At 42.5% G+C, this 17,401-nt stretch overlaps 1 protein-coding gene and 1 pseudogene across 2 annotated transcripts; both read left to right on the forward strand.

The window, feature by feature from the left end:
• Positions 1 to 17,401, forward strand: part of LOC129025164 (melanoma-associated antigen C3-like) — a 646,330-nt pseudogene that overhangs the window by 362,488 nt on the left and 266,441 nt on the right.
• Positions 13,207 to 15,902, forward strand: LOC129025162 (basic salivary proline-rich protein 2-like). 2 transcript variants are annotated; one of them, XM_054472770.2, is made up of 2 exons: positions 13,207 to 13,638; positions 14,288 to 15,896. In XM_054472770.2, exons 1-2 carry the CDS (start codon positions 13,568 to 13,570, stop codon positions 15,612 to 15,614), a joined length of 1,398 nt encoding a protein of 465 aa, XP_054328745.1. In that variant the 5' UTR covers positions 13,207 to 13,567; the 3' UTR covers positions 15,615 to 15,896. The 2 variants fall into 2 exon arrangements, with proteins under 2 accessions (XP_054328745.1, XP_054328746.1); XM_054472771.1 differs by having other exon boundaries at positions 13,508 to 13,638; positions 14,484 to 15,902.

The raw sequence follows: 17,401 nt of genomic DNA on the forward strand, positions 1-17,401 counted from the left end.
ACAACAGGTGCTGGAGAGGATGTGGAGAAATAGGAACACTTTTACACTGTTGGTGGGACTGTAAACTAGTTCAATCATTGTGGAAGTCAGTGTGGCGATCTCTGGAAGTCTTGAGTCAATATCTTCTATAGTATATTGACCAGAATCTAGTATCTGGTATTGAAAATGCTCACTTATGTATTCAATACATCTTTTTTGTAAACCTTGGCATTTTTCTCGATATGTTTCTTGAAATATTAATGAAAAATTTATTCTGAGTGGTGTTTTTATATTTGTATATTTATATATTATAGTTGATAACTGCTGGAATACAAGAAAACTATAGATCTAAATGTAAATTGCTCATTTTTCTGCCAAACTTTCAGAAATGTCTTGCCAGTAGTACTCACAGATTTTCTATGAATGTTATTGAATGTTCTATATTGGTAATGTTACATGTGTGTTAGATGTATTCCAATATCATAGCCAAGAAATACTGGGTCATCACATTCATTAAAGCTCTCTATGGATCATGAAACTGAAAAGTTTTTCAGTTTCCTTGCTTTTGAGTTTACAGCCTATGTTCAATGCCACCATTTCAACCAATCCTTTTACTCCAAGTTTTTTTCAACCTTATTCTGATACGTGGGCCCTCAGGTAATATTTTGCCAGGCCTTGAATGCAAACTCATTAGTGATGCCCTAGTACCCACATGAAAGCTCACTAGAAACGAGTTGTAAAGCATCACTAGCCAAAAGAAACACAATGTTAGCGACATATGTAATTTTAAATTTTCTAGTAGCCATATTTTAAAAATAAAAAAGATGTGGAAATATTAGTAATATGTTTTGTTTAGTTAGATGCATGAAAATGGTATAATCTCAACATGTAATCAATGTAACAAACATGTTAATGAGATATTTCCCTTTATTTTTTCATACCAAATGCCCAGCAAGTGGTGGTGTGTATTTCACACCTGAAGCACATCTTCATTTGGGCAAAGCACATTTTAAGGGCTGATAGATATATGTGACTAATAGCTATCATACTGGACAACATGGTGATATTACGGTAGTGGTTAAGTCTAGCTAATGTATTGGGTTGTTCATAATGTTCATATTCTGAGAGCCAGGTATGTAAGATCTCAAGAACTAAACTAACTTTAATTAAATAATTTGTTTTGTTAGATGTGTGACAGCGCATTAAAATAATGTAATTGCTTCTATTTCTAAGTTTTGTTCAGTTTACAGGAGTACTTCCGTGTGTTGTTCATTTAATCGTGTTGATGGATTTTTGAGGTAAAAGTAATAATATGACCTGTCATTAGTTCATTAGGCAGATTAAATGAGTAGAATTAAATAAAAGCTCTTCGTGTGCTGCCTGAAATGTCAGTGAAAACTCAGGAAATGTTAGTAATTGTCATTGTCATGATTGTCATTACCAGTCATCATGGCATGAATTTTCCCTTACTTACAGCTTAGGAAGCTTGAAACTTGCAGACATTGTGAAATGTCACAGGACATGTCAGTGGTAGGAGGTAAGTTCACTTTAATTTTAAAAAATTGTATGAAAAGTTTATTGCAAGATACGACTTGCTTATTCTAATATTTGAGACAATGCTCAACTATATAAAGAGGAAAGTTTGTAGTCCATCCCCGTACCCTGACTCAACCATTACAAAAACCCCCAACTCGTCCCTCCACACTGTTGTCCTTGCTCACACAATCATCTACTAACTCCCGTATGCACATGGAAGGCTTTTTTCCCCGTATTTGTTTGTGCAAATATGAGCTCATTATACAAAAGCAGTTTTCTGCATTTTTTTTTTTTTTTTTGAGGTAGGGTCTGATTCCCATCATCCAGGCTGGAGTGCAGTGGCATGACCATAACTCACTGCAGCCTTAACTTCCTGGGCTCAAGTGATCCTCCCACCTAGGCCTCCGAGTATCTGGGACTAGAGGTGCATATATCATCACGCCTAACTAACTTTTTGGTATTTGTAGTAGAGATGTGGTTTTGCCATGTTTTCCAGGCTGGTCTTAAATTCCTTGGCTCATGCACTCTGTCCACCTTGGCCTCCCAAAGTGCTGGGATTACAGGCATGAGCCACTGCACCTGGTCTGCAATTTGTTTTTCTTGCTTAAAAAAGATAATATAGGTTTCTCCCCAGATCAGTGGGGGAGATTTTATGGTTTGCATTTTATACATCAACTCTCTAACCCATATGGAATTTATTTTGGTAAATGCTAGAGAGGTGAGGTTTTTAACTTTCCTTTTTTTGGTAATATGAAATTTGTCCTGGCAACACTTGAGTTTTCAGTTTTGTTACAGTGATCCTCAGGTCACTTCTTAAACCAGATGTTCAATTGCTTTAATTATTTAGCTATACAGTGCCACTTGGTACTCATTCAATAAATATTTATTGGTGTCAATAGTCTGTCATCATTAAGCAAGAAATAATAATAATACTCATCATCATGGAACTTGCATTCTAAGTACAGGGAGAGGGCAGAGATGTAAGTACTGTTGGGAAGTGATAAAATATAAAGGTTGAGGGCAAAAATACACATCCAGGTTAAAGGGGTTCTGGAGTTCTGGTGTGGGGACTGGTTGCAAAACTAAAGTGGTCAAGAAGGTCTTCAATGAGAAGGTGTTTTCTGAAGAAACTGCTAGAATATATGAAGGATGTGAGAAAGGCATCATAGAAACTAACACAGAAGAACAGGCCTAAGGAACATCCTGTGAGAATGCCGTAATATAGAAGAGTGGCTGGTCAGTTCTAGGAACATCAGGGAGGCCAGTGTGGCGACAGCGCTGTGACCCAGGAAGAGTCTTTAGGGATGAAATCAGAGAGATAAAAGAACACTGCTTAATGTAGGGCTTTGGAAGTTACTACAGTGACTGGCTTTTAATCCAAGATCAATAGGGGAGCTACTGAGGTTTGGCACCACAGTGTATGTCATTTTCTGACTTACCAGTTAAAATGGTTATTTTGAATACATTTTTAGAAAGCATGCCTATAGGATTTCCTGATGAATGAGATGTCCACTTATTGAAATGAGGAGATTTCCATTTCAAGAAAAATGTGGTATTGGTTAGGAGATCAGTTAAACTTGGTATTATTGTTAGACATACAAATGGAGATGCTGAGTAGGCAATTATGTTCTCTGGAGGTCAGAAAGGAGGTCTAAACCGGAAATATAAACTTAGATGTTATTAGTATACAGATTGTACATAACACCATTAGACTGGAAATACTCATTCAGGGAGTATCTGCATGTACATAAAGCAAAGAGGAACCTAGACACAAGGAAGAGAAGAACCAGCTAAAGAGACTGCGTGGGAACCAGTGACTTAAGCAGAAAACTCAGAAAATTGTGCCTAGGTGGCCGATATGGTTTGGATCTGCATCCCCACCCAAATCTCAAGGTGAATTGTAGTCCCCAGTGTTGGAGGTGGGACCTGGTGGGAGGTGGTTGGATCATGGGGGTGGAATTCTCATGAAGGTTTAGCACCATTCCCTTAGTGCTGTTCTTGTGATAGTGAGTGAGTTCTCATGATATCTGGTTGTTAAAAAGTGTGCAGCACCTCCCTTTTTGCTTTGTCTTGGTCCTGCTCCTGACATGTAAGATGACTTCTCCTGCTTTGCCTCCTGCCACGAGTTAAAGTTCCCTGAGGCCTTGCCGGAAGCAGATGCTGCCATGCTTCCTGTACAGCCTGCAGAACTATGAGCCAATTAAACCTCTTTTCTTTATAAATTAGCCAAGGTTAGGTTGTTTCTTTCTAGTAGTGTGAGAATGGACTAATACAGAGGCCAACTGAATAAAGTGTTAACAGGAGGAGAGAGTAACCTACTGTACCAAAGCTTACTTATTATGACACATAAAGCATAAGCAACCAAAGAAATAAGTAGATAAATTGGACTTCATCAAAATTAAGATGTTTTGTGGTTCAAAGGACACTATACAAAAGTGAAAAGACAGCCCATAGAAAAAGAAAAAAAATTGCAAATAATTTATCTGATAAGGACCTATTATCTAGATTATATAAAGAGCTTTTGCAACTTGACAGTAGAGAAAACAACTCATTTAAAAAAAAATAAGAAAAGTACTTGAATAGCCATTTCTCCAAATAGGCAATAAGTACATGAAATGATGCTCACCATAACAGGTGTTAGAATGCAAACCACCATGAATTATCATTTCACACCCGAGAGAATGGCTAAAAAATTCAAACAAACCAACAAACAAATACCAGACAATAGTAATTCTTTGAGAAGACATGAAGGAAATGTTGCTGGTGGGAATGTAAAATATTACAGCCACTTATAAACAAAGTCTCATAGTTCTTAAAAATGTTACACATGGAGTTACCATATGACCAGCAATTCTACCTAGATATATACCCAAAAGAAGAAAAAATATATGAGCAAACAAAAACTTGTGCATGAGTATATATGGGAGCACTACTCATAATAGCCAAAAAGTGGGCATCATTTACACGACCATGAACATACGAGTGAAAAAACAAAATATGGCATATTCATACAAGGAAATAGTATTCAGTGATTAGAAGGAATGAAATATTGACACATGATACATCAACAAAATTTGAAAATATTATGGTAACTGAAAGAAGACAGACACAAAAAGCGCATGTATATATAGCATCATTTATTTTATATAAAAGTGTCCATTATAAACAAACACATAGAGATACAAAGGAGAATAGTGGTTGCTAGGTTCTAGGCGAGAGGAGACAGAGAGTGACTGCTAATGGTACAGGGTTTCTTTTACGGGTGACTAAATGTCCTGAAGTGAGATAGTGGTAATGATTGCACCACCCTGTAAACAAACTCAAAACCAGTCAAGTGTAAACTTTAAAGCGTAGATTTTAGGGTAGTTAACTCTGTTTTATTTATTTCACTTTTATATTAAGTTCAGGGGTACATGTGCCATTTTGTCTTATAGATAAACTTGTGCTCCAGGAGTTTCACCCCGCCAAGGGCATAGGGGGCTAGTGGTAGACAGCTTGAATCTCCAAATGTAGAGAGCCTTGGAATGCCATGCCAGAAAGTTCAGATTTCATTTTATCTGTAGTACCAAATGACTGCAAGGACAAATGTGAGTTGTAAGAGCCTGAAACACTGGCTGCAGCAATGAAAACAAAAATGATTGGCAAGATTCCAAAGACAGTTTAATGGCAGAATTGGCTGACTCTCATTACATTTTTCAGAGAGAGGAAGAGATGGAAGATTCTGAGGTTTCAGTTTTGGTAAAGAGATTCACCAAATTCAGTTTTATTCAGTTTATCCACCATTTGCTGGGCATCCCTGTGTTGTGGCAGCAGACGACGGGGAAGTTTGTTTTCACAAAGACATTTCTAGTACTGGAAGGCTCAAGGTAAATGTTTTGATAGTGTACTTCCTCTAATCAATGTAACTCTATAGTTTAATAAAATGCGCTACAGTTTATCTTACCAGACTTTCTCACCTTAAAACGAGAGTTTCTTTTCTTTTCTTTTCTTTTTTTTTTTTTTTTTTTTTAGACAGAGTCTCACGCTGTCGCCAGGCTGGAGTGCAATGGCGCGATCTCGGCGCACTGCAACCTCTACCTCCCGGGTTCAAGCAATTCTCCTGCCTCAGCATCCTGAGTAGCTGGGGCTACAGGTGCGTGCCACCATGCCCAGCTAATTTTTGTATTTTTAGTAGAGATGGGGTTTCACCATTTTGGCCAGGATGGTCTCCATCTCCTGACCTCGTGATCCGCCCACCTCAGCCTCCCAAAGTGCTGAGATTATTATTTCTTATCCTCAATGAAATCAAGGATTCTTTTAACAGATATTTGGAATTACAACCCATTAATGTTGCCTCCCACCACACACATACATTTCACACTTTGACAACTCCATTAATCTGAAGAAATGATTGATACCAATTTAAAACCTTAGGATGGCAGTACCTGTCTTTTAAAATATGTTTTTTGTGGTACATATTCAAAATACGTTGTTGGGTTTTTCAGTCTCTGAAAACCGTGAAGCAAAAAACTTGGGCTGAGGAGAAGAGTGGGAGGAGGCGAGGCTACTGCGATGGAGTGGAAGTTTGCCGAGCATTTTCACGTGGCCCTTGTTTCTATGGAAACAATTACCCTTGTCTGTACCATCTACGTATGTTTAGAATAACCTCTTCTCTATTTCTGATCTCAAAGAAAGCCTCCTATGAAACTCGGAATCATCAGTGGGAAAGTATTTTAACACATTAGAAATCTGTAATGGAAGTGGACTAACATTTTAGTCTTCAGAGAATGCTAAATAAAGTAAATGGTGACCATCTGGTTACCATTTGTAAATTCAGTGAACCTTGTAGGATGAAAGTTTACCTCCCACCTGGCCATGGATTACATACTTTTAACATTTATTGACTGCTTACCATATTTCAGGCACCATGATGCAAAGTTTTGTTTCACATCTTATTCAATCCTCAGAACAGCTCAGCGTGGTAGTATAGTTATTCTCATCTCCGTTTTACTCATGAGAAACTGGGGCTAAAGACATGAAGTGACTTGCGCAAGATCAGCCTGACTCTACTCTTTCTTTTTTTTCTTTTTTTTTTTTTGAGACGGAGTCTCACTCTGTCGCCCAGGCTGGAGTGCAGTGGTGCGATCTCGGCTCACTGCAAGTTCCATCTCCCGGGTTCAAGTGATTCTCCTGCCTCGGCCTCCTGAGTAGCTGGGATTACAGGTGCGCACAACCACGCCCGGCTAATTTTTATATTTTTAATAGAGACGGGGTTTCACCATGTTGGTCAGGCTGGTCTCACACTCCTGAGCTCGTGATCCACCCACCTCGGCCTCCCAAAGTGCTGGGATTACAGGCATGAGCCACTGCGCCCGGCTGACTCTACTCTTTTTATGCCTGGCTGTGGCTTCCTGTGAGCTTATCTATTAGGCAGTAGTTGAGGTCTTCACTTGCCCTGAATTTCTTCTGGTTCTCCACTACTGGTAAATGACTAACTCTGTGAATTGAGTAATGGATGAAGTCAGGAATGAGTCTATTGCATGCGTGCATTTACAGAAGAGGCTGCAGTGCCAAGATTCCTTTGGTTTTGTGTTTGCTCACTGTGTATGGATGAGGCTATGCCAGTGTTCTCTATCTTTATTTCACATAAAATGCAGAGGATTTCAGGTCTGAGTGTAGACCATCATCATGCATATCTTGTTGTTGCTATGTTTGTAGGCAATAAAGGTAGGTTTAGACCAACCTTGTCCAACCCGCAGCCCATGGGCCACGTGTGGCCCAGGACGGCTTTGAATGTGGCCCAACACAAATTTGTAAACTTTCTTAAAACATTATGAGGTTTTCTTTTGATTATTGTTTTAAAGCTCATCAGCTGTCATTAGTGTTAGTGTATTTTCTGTGTGGCCCAAGACGATTCCTCTTCTGATGTGGTTGAGGGAAGCCGAAAGATTGCACAGCCCTGGTTTAGACGGTGTTAGGAGTTGAACTGTGTCTGCTGAAATTCTTATGTTGAAGTTTTAACTCCCGGTAACTCAAAATATGTCTTTATTTAGACATACATTCTTTACAGCAGCGATTCCCAACCTTTTTGACACCAGGGACCGGTTTCGTGAGAGACAACATTTTCACGGACAGGTGGGAAAATGGTTTCAGGAGGAAACTGTTCCACCTCAGATCATCAAGCGTTACTTGGAGTCTCATAAAGAGAGCACAGTCTAGATTCCTCACATGTGCAGTTCACAATAGATTTCATGCTCCTGTGAGAATCTAATGCCGCTGGTAATGCTCGCTCACCAAACACTCACCTCCTGCTGTGCGGCCTAGTTTCTAACCGGCCATGAACCGGTCTGGTCCATGGCCTGGAGGTTGGAAACCTCTGCTTTACAGAGTTAATCATGTTAAATGAGATTCAATGTGATGGGTGTCCTTATAGAAAATGGAAATTTGGGGCCGGGCACAGTGTCTCACGCCTGTAATCCCTGCACTTTGGGAGGCTGAGGTGCGCAGATCACTTGAGGTCAGGAGTTCGAGATCAGCCTGGCCAACATGATGAAACCCTGTGTCTACTAAAAATACAAAAATTAGCTGGGTGTGGTGGCAGGCACCTATAATCCCAGCTACTCGGGAGGCTGAGGCAGGAGAATTTCTTGAACCTGGAAGGCGGAGGTTGCAGTGAGCCGAGATCATGCCACTGCACTCCAGCCTGGGTGACAGAGTGAGGCTCTGTCTCAAAAAAATATATAAAAATAAAAAAAATTAAATTTGGCCAGAGAGAAATGCATAGAAGGAAGATGATGTGAAGACACAAGGTGAGAAGACAGACATTTCCAAGCCACGGAGAGACCTGATATACATCCTTATCTCAAAGCCAATTTATAGTCTTGTGTGCACTTGTACAAACACAATAGATGAATAGCACGGGCGTGGCTATTATTATGAATTTGTGAGGAAGTGGTAGGGAGGAGGTCCAGGGAGGATTGTCTGGAAATAATGACACCTGAGGTGCAGACGTATGGAGGAACAGACGTTAACCTGGTGACTGGGATGCAGTGTGGGAGAAGGGTATCCCAGGCAGAGGAGATAACTTGTGTAATGTCAGGGGTGGGTGAGTAAGAGAGGATGGTATGCTCGCAGGACTCCTTCCTGCTCTGACCTTTGCCCTGACACTTCATGTTTCTGGTTCTCCATCGCCTCTCCTGAGCATCATTTTCTCTCCCACTACTCATGCTAAGCACTGTGCAAAGTTCAGTTCCTGGCCCAGTGATATTCTCCTTTTACTACTTTTGAAAAATTTAAAAAATGCCATTACATAAAATATCATCCCTCCCAGGACCCCCCCCCAACCACCCACCGTATGAAACTCCAGCTGAGTGGCAGTTCTTGCCTCCAGCGTTTACATTTGCACAGCCAAGCTTCAGCTCAACCCTGAGATGCCAAAATGACACCCTTCACCTCTCCTTCCAAATTGTTGTCTAGATTCTGTATTTTAAAAAATATTCTCATCATCAATAAGTGACCTGGTCCTAAAACCTGGAGTGATCTCTGACTTCTCCTGCTACCAAACACCTTGTCAGGAGTCAGGGCCAAACAGTGTTATTGTATACATCTTCAATTGTTTCTTTTTCTTGAAATTCTAAGCAACCTTCGTCTCTCCTCATTCTGTGAGCATCTCTCTCCAGTTTTACAAGCCACGTCAAAAATTACTGACAGTGACTGAAATTATACCTGTAAGGTCTTTTCACACTGGGGATTTCATTAGGCTGGACCCAAGGGCTTACATTTTTAGTAGATAGTCAGATAATCTCCTGCTACCTTTTTGTTGATCTGGGTTGGGAATTCCCTTCTTAAACTGTCTGTTCTATTCTTTCTAATTTAAAGAACATTACCTTTCCTGAATAAAATAGGCACACAATAGAAAATTAATAGTTGGAACTTTTTCTGATAATCAGTGAACATCACACCTTCTTTTTTTTTTAATTATACTTTAAGTTCTGGGGTACATGTGCAGAACGTGCAGTTATGTTACATAGGTACACACGTGCCATGGTGGTTTGCTGCACCCATCAACCTGTCATCTACATTAGGTATTTCTCCTAATGTTATCCCTCTCCTAGCCTCCCACCCCTCGACAGGCCCCGGGAACATCACACCTTCTTTTGTCCTCATTCTCTCCGTCTACAGACATTTTTGCAGTCATTGCCACTGTGACTACCGTGTTCTTGACACGACTTTGTCCTTGTTTATGTGACACCATTGTCTCCTGGTTTTCTGTTTCTCTCTGAGGTCAATTCTATTTCAAACTCTGAGATTCTACTGTCTCTGCTATCATTTTAAAAGTTTATGTTTCCTAGTCATTTGCCCTGGATCCACTTGTCATTGTTACTGTTCAGATTTGACCAGTTCCTCTAATTTATTTGCTGACCTCCATTGCCACCAAACCCACACATCTGAATCTACAGATCAGCTCTCTCTTCTAGAGATTCAACTGCCGCTTCAACACCTGTTCTTGGGTTGTCTAATAGATTCCTTAGCCTCAATCTACCAAACAGTGATCTATCTATTCACTTATTTTTTCTTTTAAGAGGGACTTATATTTTTGCTAGGAATGGAAAAATGTATAGAAAACTTTGTTGCCTGAGATGTTAAAGTGATTTATATCTGTTCCAATTTGGTTTCTGGCCCCTATATTTGAGATAGATTAAATAATATTACCTAAAAAGTCTCAGAATAGGCAAAGAAGGAATAAAGTGGCCACAACAGACTTCAGTACTTATTTATTCAGTCTACAAACATGTAGTAAACACCAACTTTGCTCCAGGGATGACAGTCATTACTAGTGGTACATGGCTTTAAGCTATGGTCCCTTCCCTCATGGAGCTTAGACTGTGAGATATTGTGTAGACTTTCCTCAAGAAGCATCACATTCTTTCACATACTGAGCTATCCTCAACTTGAGTCTTACCTGTGTGATTATCTATAATTAACACACTGTACAATTAACTTTTATGCATGTACAGTTTTATGAATTATAACCCATGTTTAGATTTATGTAACCACAACACAATCTGGATACACAACAGTTCCATCACCCCCCTCACATTGTCTCATGTTGTCTTGAGAAACTCTTTACTGTTAAACTCTCTGCACACCCCGAGCCCCTGGCAGTCATGGATGTGTTCTCCTTCTTATAGTTTTCACTTTTTAAGAATGTTATAGAAATGGAATCCTACAATACATGTTCTTTTGAGATTGTCTTTTTTTCAGTCATCATATTTCTCTAGACAATCATTCAACTTGCTTGTATTAGTAGTTTTTAAACTATTCAATGCTAGGTATTATTCCATTATATAGCTGTACTACATTCTGGTTATCAGTTCTCCAATTGAAGGCATTTATGTTGTTTACAGTTTATGGTGATTTTGAATAAAGATAGTACTAAACATTCATGAACAGTTATTTTGTGAATATAATTCACTTAGGTAAATTCCAAGGGTAAATATAATAGAGGTAGGATTGCTGGTCTATAGAGTGAGTGTAAACTTCACTTCTAGAAACTGCCAAACTGTTATCAAGAGGGTGTACCATTTTGCATCCCCACGAGCAATGCATGCGGAACCCAGTTGTTCTGCCTCCTTGCCAGCACCTGGTGTTTCCTGGTTGTTGTTATTGCTGTTCTTTTTCCATCTTAACAGAAGTGTTGGGGTATCACTTCATGGATTTCATTTGCATTTTCTTAATGACATCTTTTTATATGTTCATTTGCCATCCACATATCTTCTTTGTTCATGTCTGTTCACATATTTGCTGTTTGAATGTTTTAATTGATTTCTAAAAAGTCTTTATATGTATATGCCAGAAAAAAGTTTTCTGTCAGATTGGCAAATATTTTCTTTCAGCTCGTTGCTTTTCATTCAGTTTTTTAATGGTAGATTTCTCAGAGAAAACACGTTTTTTTCTTTTTGATAAAGTTATTGTATTAGTTTGTTCTCTTGCTATAGAGACATACCTGAGACTGGGTAATTTATGAAGAAAAGAGGCTGAATTGACTCAGAATTTAGCAGGCTATACAGGAAGCATGGCTGGAGAGGCCTTAGGAAACTTATAATCACGGTAGAAGGTGAAGGGGAAGCAAGCACATCTTACCATGGTGGAGCAGGAGAGAGAGAGAGAGAGAGAGAGAGAGAGAGAGAGAGAGCAAAGGGGAAGTGCTACACCAGATCAAACAACCGTAGTAGAGTTGTGAGAACTCTACTATGTGACAGCACTAGGGGGATGATGCTAAACCATTAGATACAACCCCCATGATCCACTCACCTCCAACCAGGCCCCTCCTCCAACACTAGAAATTACAATTTGACATGAGATTTGGATGGGGAGACAGAATCAAACCATCTTGTTTTGCCCCTGGCCCCTCCCAAATCTCATGTCTTTCTCACATTGAAAAATACAATCATCCCATCTCAACAGTCCCCCAAAGTCTTAACTCATTCCAGCATTAAGACTAAAGTCCAAGTCCAAAGTCTCATCTGAGAGAAGGCAAGTCTCTTCCACCTATGAGCCTGTAAAATCAAAAGCAAGTTAATTACCTTCAAGATATGATGGGGATAAAGGCATTGGGTACATGCTCCCATTCCAAAAAGAAGAAATTTGTCAAAACAAAGGGGCTATAGGCCCCATGCAAGTCCAAAACCCAGAAGGGCAGTCATTAAATCTTAAACCTTTGAAATAATCTCATTTGACTCCATGTCTCACATCTAGGACACACTGATGCAAAAGGTGGGCTCCCAAGGCTTTGGGCAGCTCCACCCCTGTGACTTTGCCGGATACAGCCCCATGACTGCTTTCACAGGCTGGCATTGTGTTCCTGTGGCTTTTCCAGGTTCACAGTGCACGCCATCAGTGGATCTAGTATTCTGGAGGCTGGAGGACAGTGGCTCTTTTCTCACAGCTCCACTAGGCAGTGACCCAGTGGAGATTCTGTGTCAGGGCTCCAACCCCAGATTTCCCCTTCACATTGCCCTAGTAGAGGTCCTTCATGAGGGATCCAACCCTGCAGCATACTTCTGCCTGAACATCCAGGCATTTCCATACATCTTCTGAAATCTAGGCAGAGCCTCCCAAGCCTCAACTCTTACCCTCGGTGCATCTCCAGGCTTAATACCACGTGGAAGCCACCAAGGCTTGAAGCTTCTACCCTCATGTTAGTCTTAGATTGTAGTATCCTGCAGGTACATACTCAGAACAACTTCCAGCACTTGAATATTTACTCCTTCCCCCACCCCACATACTGGTAGAATTCATGTTGGGATACTACATTTACTATGAACATACGTCCCTGATTTGAAACAAGACTAGGATACACGGGAAAGAATGTTTATTCACTAAAGTTTTGACAGACTGAAGGCCATTATTTCAGACTGGAAATAGGAAACTTAAAAGAACTACATGGACATTGGGTAAAAGAACATGGGTTGAAATTTGCCTGGCAGTAGCCCAAAAGTAAATGGTCTTCAAGGTGCATGTAAAGGAACTGTAAGAGGGAAATGGGATAATTCACATCTCCGCCAATAAATAAATGTAGCCACACTAGCTTGGGGGATTTGAGGTGAGACATCGAAAATACTAAGTCGTGGTGAGGGCTGGAAGACAAAAGAATGAATCACTTAATAGGAATGAATGGCTGTGGGGAAGGGCTTGAAGGAGTCATCCTCTGACTTCCATGTGAACCATGAACATTAAACATGGAGAAATGAGGAGCGGCAGCAGATCGCTTTGGGATGCATCTTCAGGGGATGCTGAAACAACAACAGCATTTGGTTTGCTCTACACCCCATCAACCCTCACCCGCAAGCCCAGGGAGTGGTCACCAGTGGGGCTTTGTGATGTCCAAGCCACCCTAGGGCTGCCATTGACTGGGACACTGCCTGTATGACCAAACAAAGCTCAAGGGTGTGGCTTTGCCTTGTCACCAGGAGAGTATATATAGGAAGTGCAAGGGCTTTGGGCCATCTCACTGGGAAGATTCAAAAGCTACAAAAGCCTACTGTAGACAAAAAGATAGTACATACTATGGATGACGAACATCCCAGCACCAGTGGGGAGAAGAGGAAGAGCCCCTGTGACACCAACTACCAAAATGAGGAGGTAAGATTGTTAGGTTTTGAAGCGAAGGCGAGGGTGAAAGACAGACACACACAGCGGGGGCGGCTCAAACAGCAGCACAGGAATATTGCAGACAATTGTGGAAGTGGGGGACCCGCTTAATGCCAGAGCCCACCGCCGCTTACAGGCTGGGGTGCTTATAGGTATGGGTGGGAGGGGCCTGGGCAGTATGGCTTGCTGCCCGGCAGGATATTGATAAGATGTTCTTATGATCAGGTGGTTTGGCCCTTTTTCTGGTGGAATATCATTGTGGTGTTCCTTAGAACTTTGCCAAGCAAGATATGATAGGGATGTTTCTTTATTTGGGCCTTTGTCCGCCTTGTGGACAGGTGGTTAGGCAGGATGTTTCTAATGGCCCGAACACCCGTGGGATGTTTCACTTTGACCAAGGTCTGCAAAATAGCAAAGAACTTACAAAATGGTGCAGTTTGGACTAACAGATGACCCTACCCATAGCTCCTCTTCTTCTTCCCCATAGATCCCTACTCTGTGATTCAACCTTGTTCTTCTCTGGATCAAACCCCTTCCTCAACCTGCATTCCTACTTCTCAGGAAGCCCCCCTTGCTGTCCAGTCTCTATCCTGTTCACCCAAAATAATGTCCTCCTGGCATCTCCCTGTTTTCTTTGCAGACGCAGGAGACACCACAGGGGAACTCAGCCCCCCAACCAGAGAGGGACTCAGCCCCCCAACCAGAGAGGGACTCAGCCCCCCAACCAGAGAGGGACTCAGCCCCCCAACCACAGGGGACCTCAGCCCCCCAACCAGAGAGGGACTCAGCCCCCCAACCAGAGAGGGACTCAGCCCCCAAACCAGAGAGGGACTCAGCCCCCCAACCACAGGGGAACTCAGCCCCCCAACCAGAGAGGGACTCAGCCCCCCAACCACAGGGGGACTCAGCCCCCCAACCAGAGAGGGACTCAGCCCCCCAACCACAGGGGAACTCAGCCCCCCAACCAGAGAGGGACTCAGCCCCCCAACCAGAGAGGGACTCAGCCCCCCAACCAGAGAGGGACTCAGCCCCCCAACCACAGGGGAACTCAGCCCCCCAACCAGAGAGGGACTCAGCCCCCCAACCAGAGAGGGACTCAGCCCCCCAACCACAGGGGAACTCAGCCCCCCAACCAGAGAGGGACTCAGCCCCCCAACCACAGGGGAACTCAGCCCCCCAACCAGAGAGGGACTCAGCCCCCCAACCAGAGAGGGACTCAGCCCCCCAACCACAGGGGAACTCAGCCCCCCAACCAGAGAGGGACTCAGCCCCCCAACCAGAGAGGGACTCAGCCCCCCAACCACAGGGGGACTCAGCCCCCCAACCAGAGAGGGACTCAGCCCCCCAACCACAGGGGACCTCAGCCCCCCAACCAGAGAGGGACTCAGCCCCCCAAACAGAGAGGGACTCAGCCCCCCAACCAGAGAGGGACTCAGCCCCCCAACCACAGGGGAACTCAGCCCCCCAACCAGAGAGGGACTCAGCCCCCCAACCAGAGAGGGACTCAGCCCCCCAACCAGAGGGGAACTCAGCCCCCCAACCAGAGAGGGACTCAGCCCCCCAACCACAGGGGGACTCAGCCCCCCAACCAGAGGGGGACTCAGCCCCCCAACCACAGAGGGACTCAGCCCCCCAACCACAGAGGGACTCAGCCCCCCAACCACAGAGGGACTCAGCCCCCCCAACCACAGAGGGACTCAGCCCCCCAACCACAGAGGGACTCAGCCCCCCAACCACAGAGGGACTCAGCCCCCCCAACCACAGAGGGACTCAGCCCCCCCAACCACAGAGGGACTCAGCCCCCCCAACCAGAGAGGGACTCAGCCCCCCCAACCAGAGAGGGACTCAGCCCCCCCAACCAGAGAGGGACTCAGCCCCCCCAACCAGAGAGGGACTCAGCCCCCCCAACCAGAGAGGGACTCAGCCCCCCAACCAGAGAGGGACTCAGCCCCCCAACCGGTTCTTAAAAAAATAAGAGTAAAGGTTCGCTACAGGAACGTTAAGAAAATATATTCAACTCAGCTGGAGAACCACTGAGAGAACGCAATCAATCCAGTGCAGACATACGAAGAGATGATGGAGGTGGATGTGGAAACACCTGCCAAGGAGTAAGAAGACCCATCAGTGCAGGCAGAAGATCCATAACAATCTGAAGGATCGTGAGCAGCTGGGGAGCGGTGGTGAAACATGGAGAAATTGGACAAATCCTCACCACCAACGGCTATGATAATAATAAAATGAAGTTTGAGAAGCTGATGGCTGTGTCTATCTCTGCCTGTTTTCTGACGGTGGGCGGGAAGGGAAGGGAAGAGGTAGGCATTTGAGAAGGGAGGGATATGAGGTCCTGTAGGGTTGGTGGACAGACCCACAGGTTGACAGTAAGCCAGACATTGTAAATAAGGCCTGGGGGAGGACTGATTCCTAAAGAAAATTTTCTTCTTAAAATTTTATCTCACAGGAAGTGGAGATGTGTATATGTTCACGCAACTGTACCCGGCAGCACATAGTTCTGCTGAATGTACATATCAAAGGTATTCCCATCCCCTTTCCATTTGATATTTTCCTAGGTTAGAAATATATGCTTTATAAAGAGTAAATGTTCTGTAAAACACAAAGCACAATACAAAAGAAGATAGTAGATGTAGGAGTAAGTAAACGGCAGGAAAGCACTGCTTGTAATGAAATGATTGAAAAGCCAATTCTAAAACAAAATTTTCAATGCATCTGAAATATTTATGTGACTGTTTTCATGACCTCGACAGTCTTTAATCAAGATAAGGATGCTTTAGAAATGTGTTGATGTCCGCAAAGTGTGAATATTCAAAATCGCCATGACTTGGGAAAAGGAAAGTAAAACACTCTTAAGTATGAGGCGCTCTTTCCATGGAATGTGAACTGTAAGGTGGTGAGAAGGGTTAGGCGTGATGTGGTGAGATCATTTTTAGGAGAGTGTGTCTATTATCGGCTTCATAACCCTTCCATTTTGCATGATAATTTCCTGAAATTCATCATTTAATTAAGGCTATAGATTTTGATGACAATGTTTCTTAAAATGTCAAACAGTATAATATTTATAGTGAACAAGAAAACTGCTTGATAGATACACATCGGTTAGCGGGAAAAGACACCACAGGGATTCAGCATGGAGTCACCCGTGGATGGGGTTTTAGTTTCTGTCTTTGAATTGACCTTCACATAGTGTCTACCTGTTGAGATTTCAGGGGATGTTGGAGAGATAATTAGGTAAAACAAGAAGGTCTTCTCAGGATACACGAGGGAGTTAAATAAAAATGCAGGAGCAATTACAATTGTAGTTATTTGTAACTGTTGTTTGCTAAGTCATAACATTGTCATTGATAACATGAAAAAGTAAAATATGCTAAATATCAATAGACAAAAATCAGTTTTCTTTTCTCCAACCAAATACCTAAATACCTAGCACTGATTTCCAGAACAAAATCCCCCACATACCATCTTTGGAATAAAAGAATATTCTTTCAAGTTGTCGGACCACAAGGTAAAACCAAAAAATCCCAATGCTTTTTTTCTTACTCTTTGATATGTACAATTGAAGGTATTTCTCATTGCAAACTAATATTTCCATCCAGCACGTGACATTAAAGAATTTTTCATATTTAGGATAGTAATATGGGATCACATTCTCTAGCGTTAGGCATTGCAGAGGAAAAACAAACAAACAAACAAAAACCAAAACTAAGCTGAGAGAGGCGGAGCAAGAAAAACAGAATAGAAG

This window comes from Pongo pygmaeus, chromosome X (assembly GCF_028885625.2).
Source record: "Pongo pygmaeus isolate AG05252 chromosome X, NHGRI_mPonPyg2-v2.0_pri, whole genome shotgun sequence".
Taxonomy (NCBI): Eukaryota; Metazoa; Chordata; class Mammalia; order Primates; family Hominidae; genus Pongo; species Pongo pygmaeus.

Excerpts from the sequence above, each read along its gene's own strand:
- LOC129025162 (XM_054472770.2), top strand. The coding sequence starts at position 13,568 with ATGACGAACATCCCAGCACCAGTGGGGAGAAGAGGAAGAGCCCCTGTG. Across the intron at positions 13,639-14,287 it reads CCAACTACCAAAATGAGGAG|ACGCAGGAGACACCACAGGG; the intron begins GTAAGATTGTTA and ends TTTTCTTTGCAG.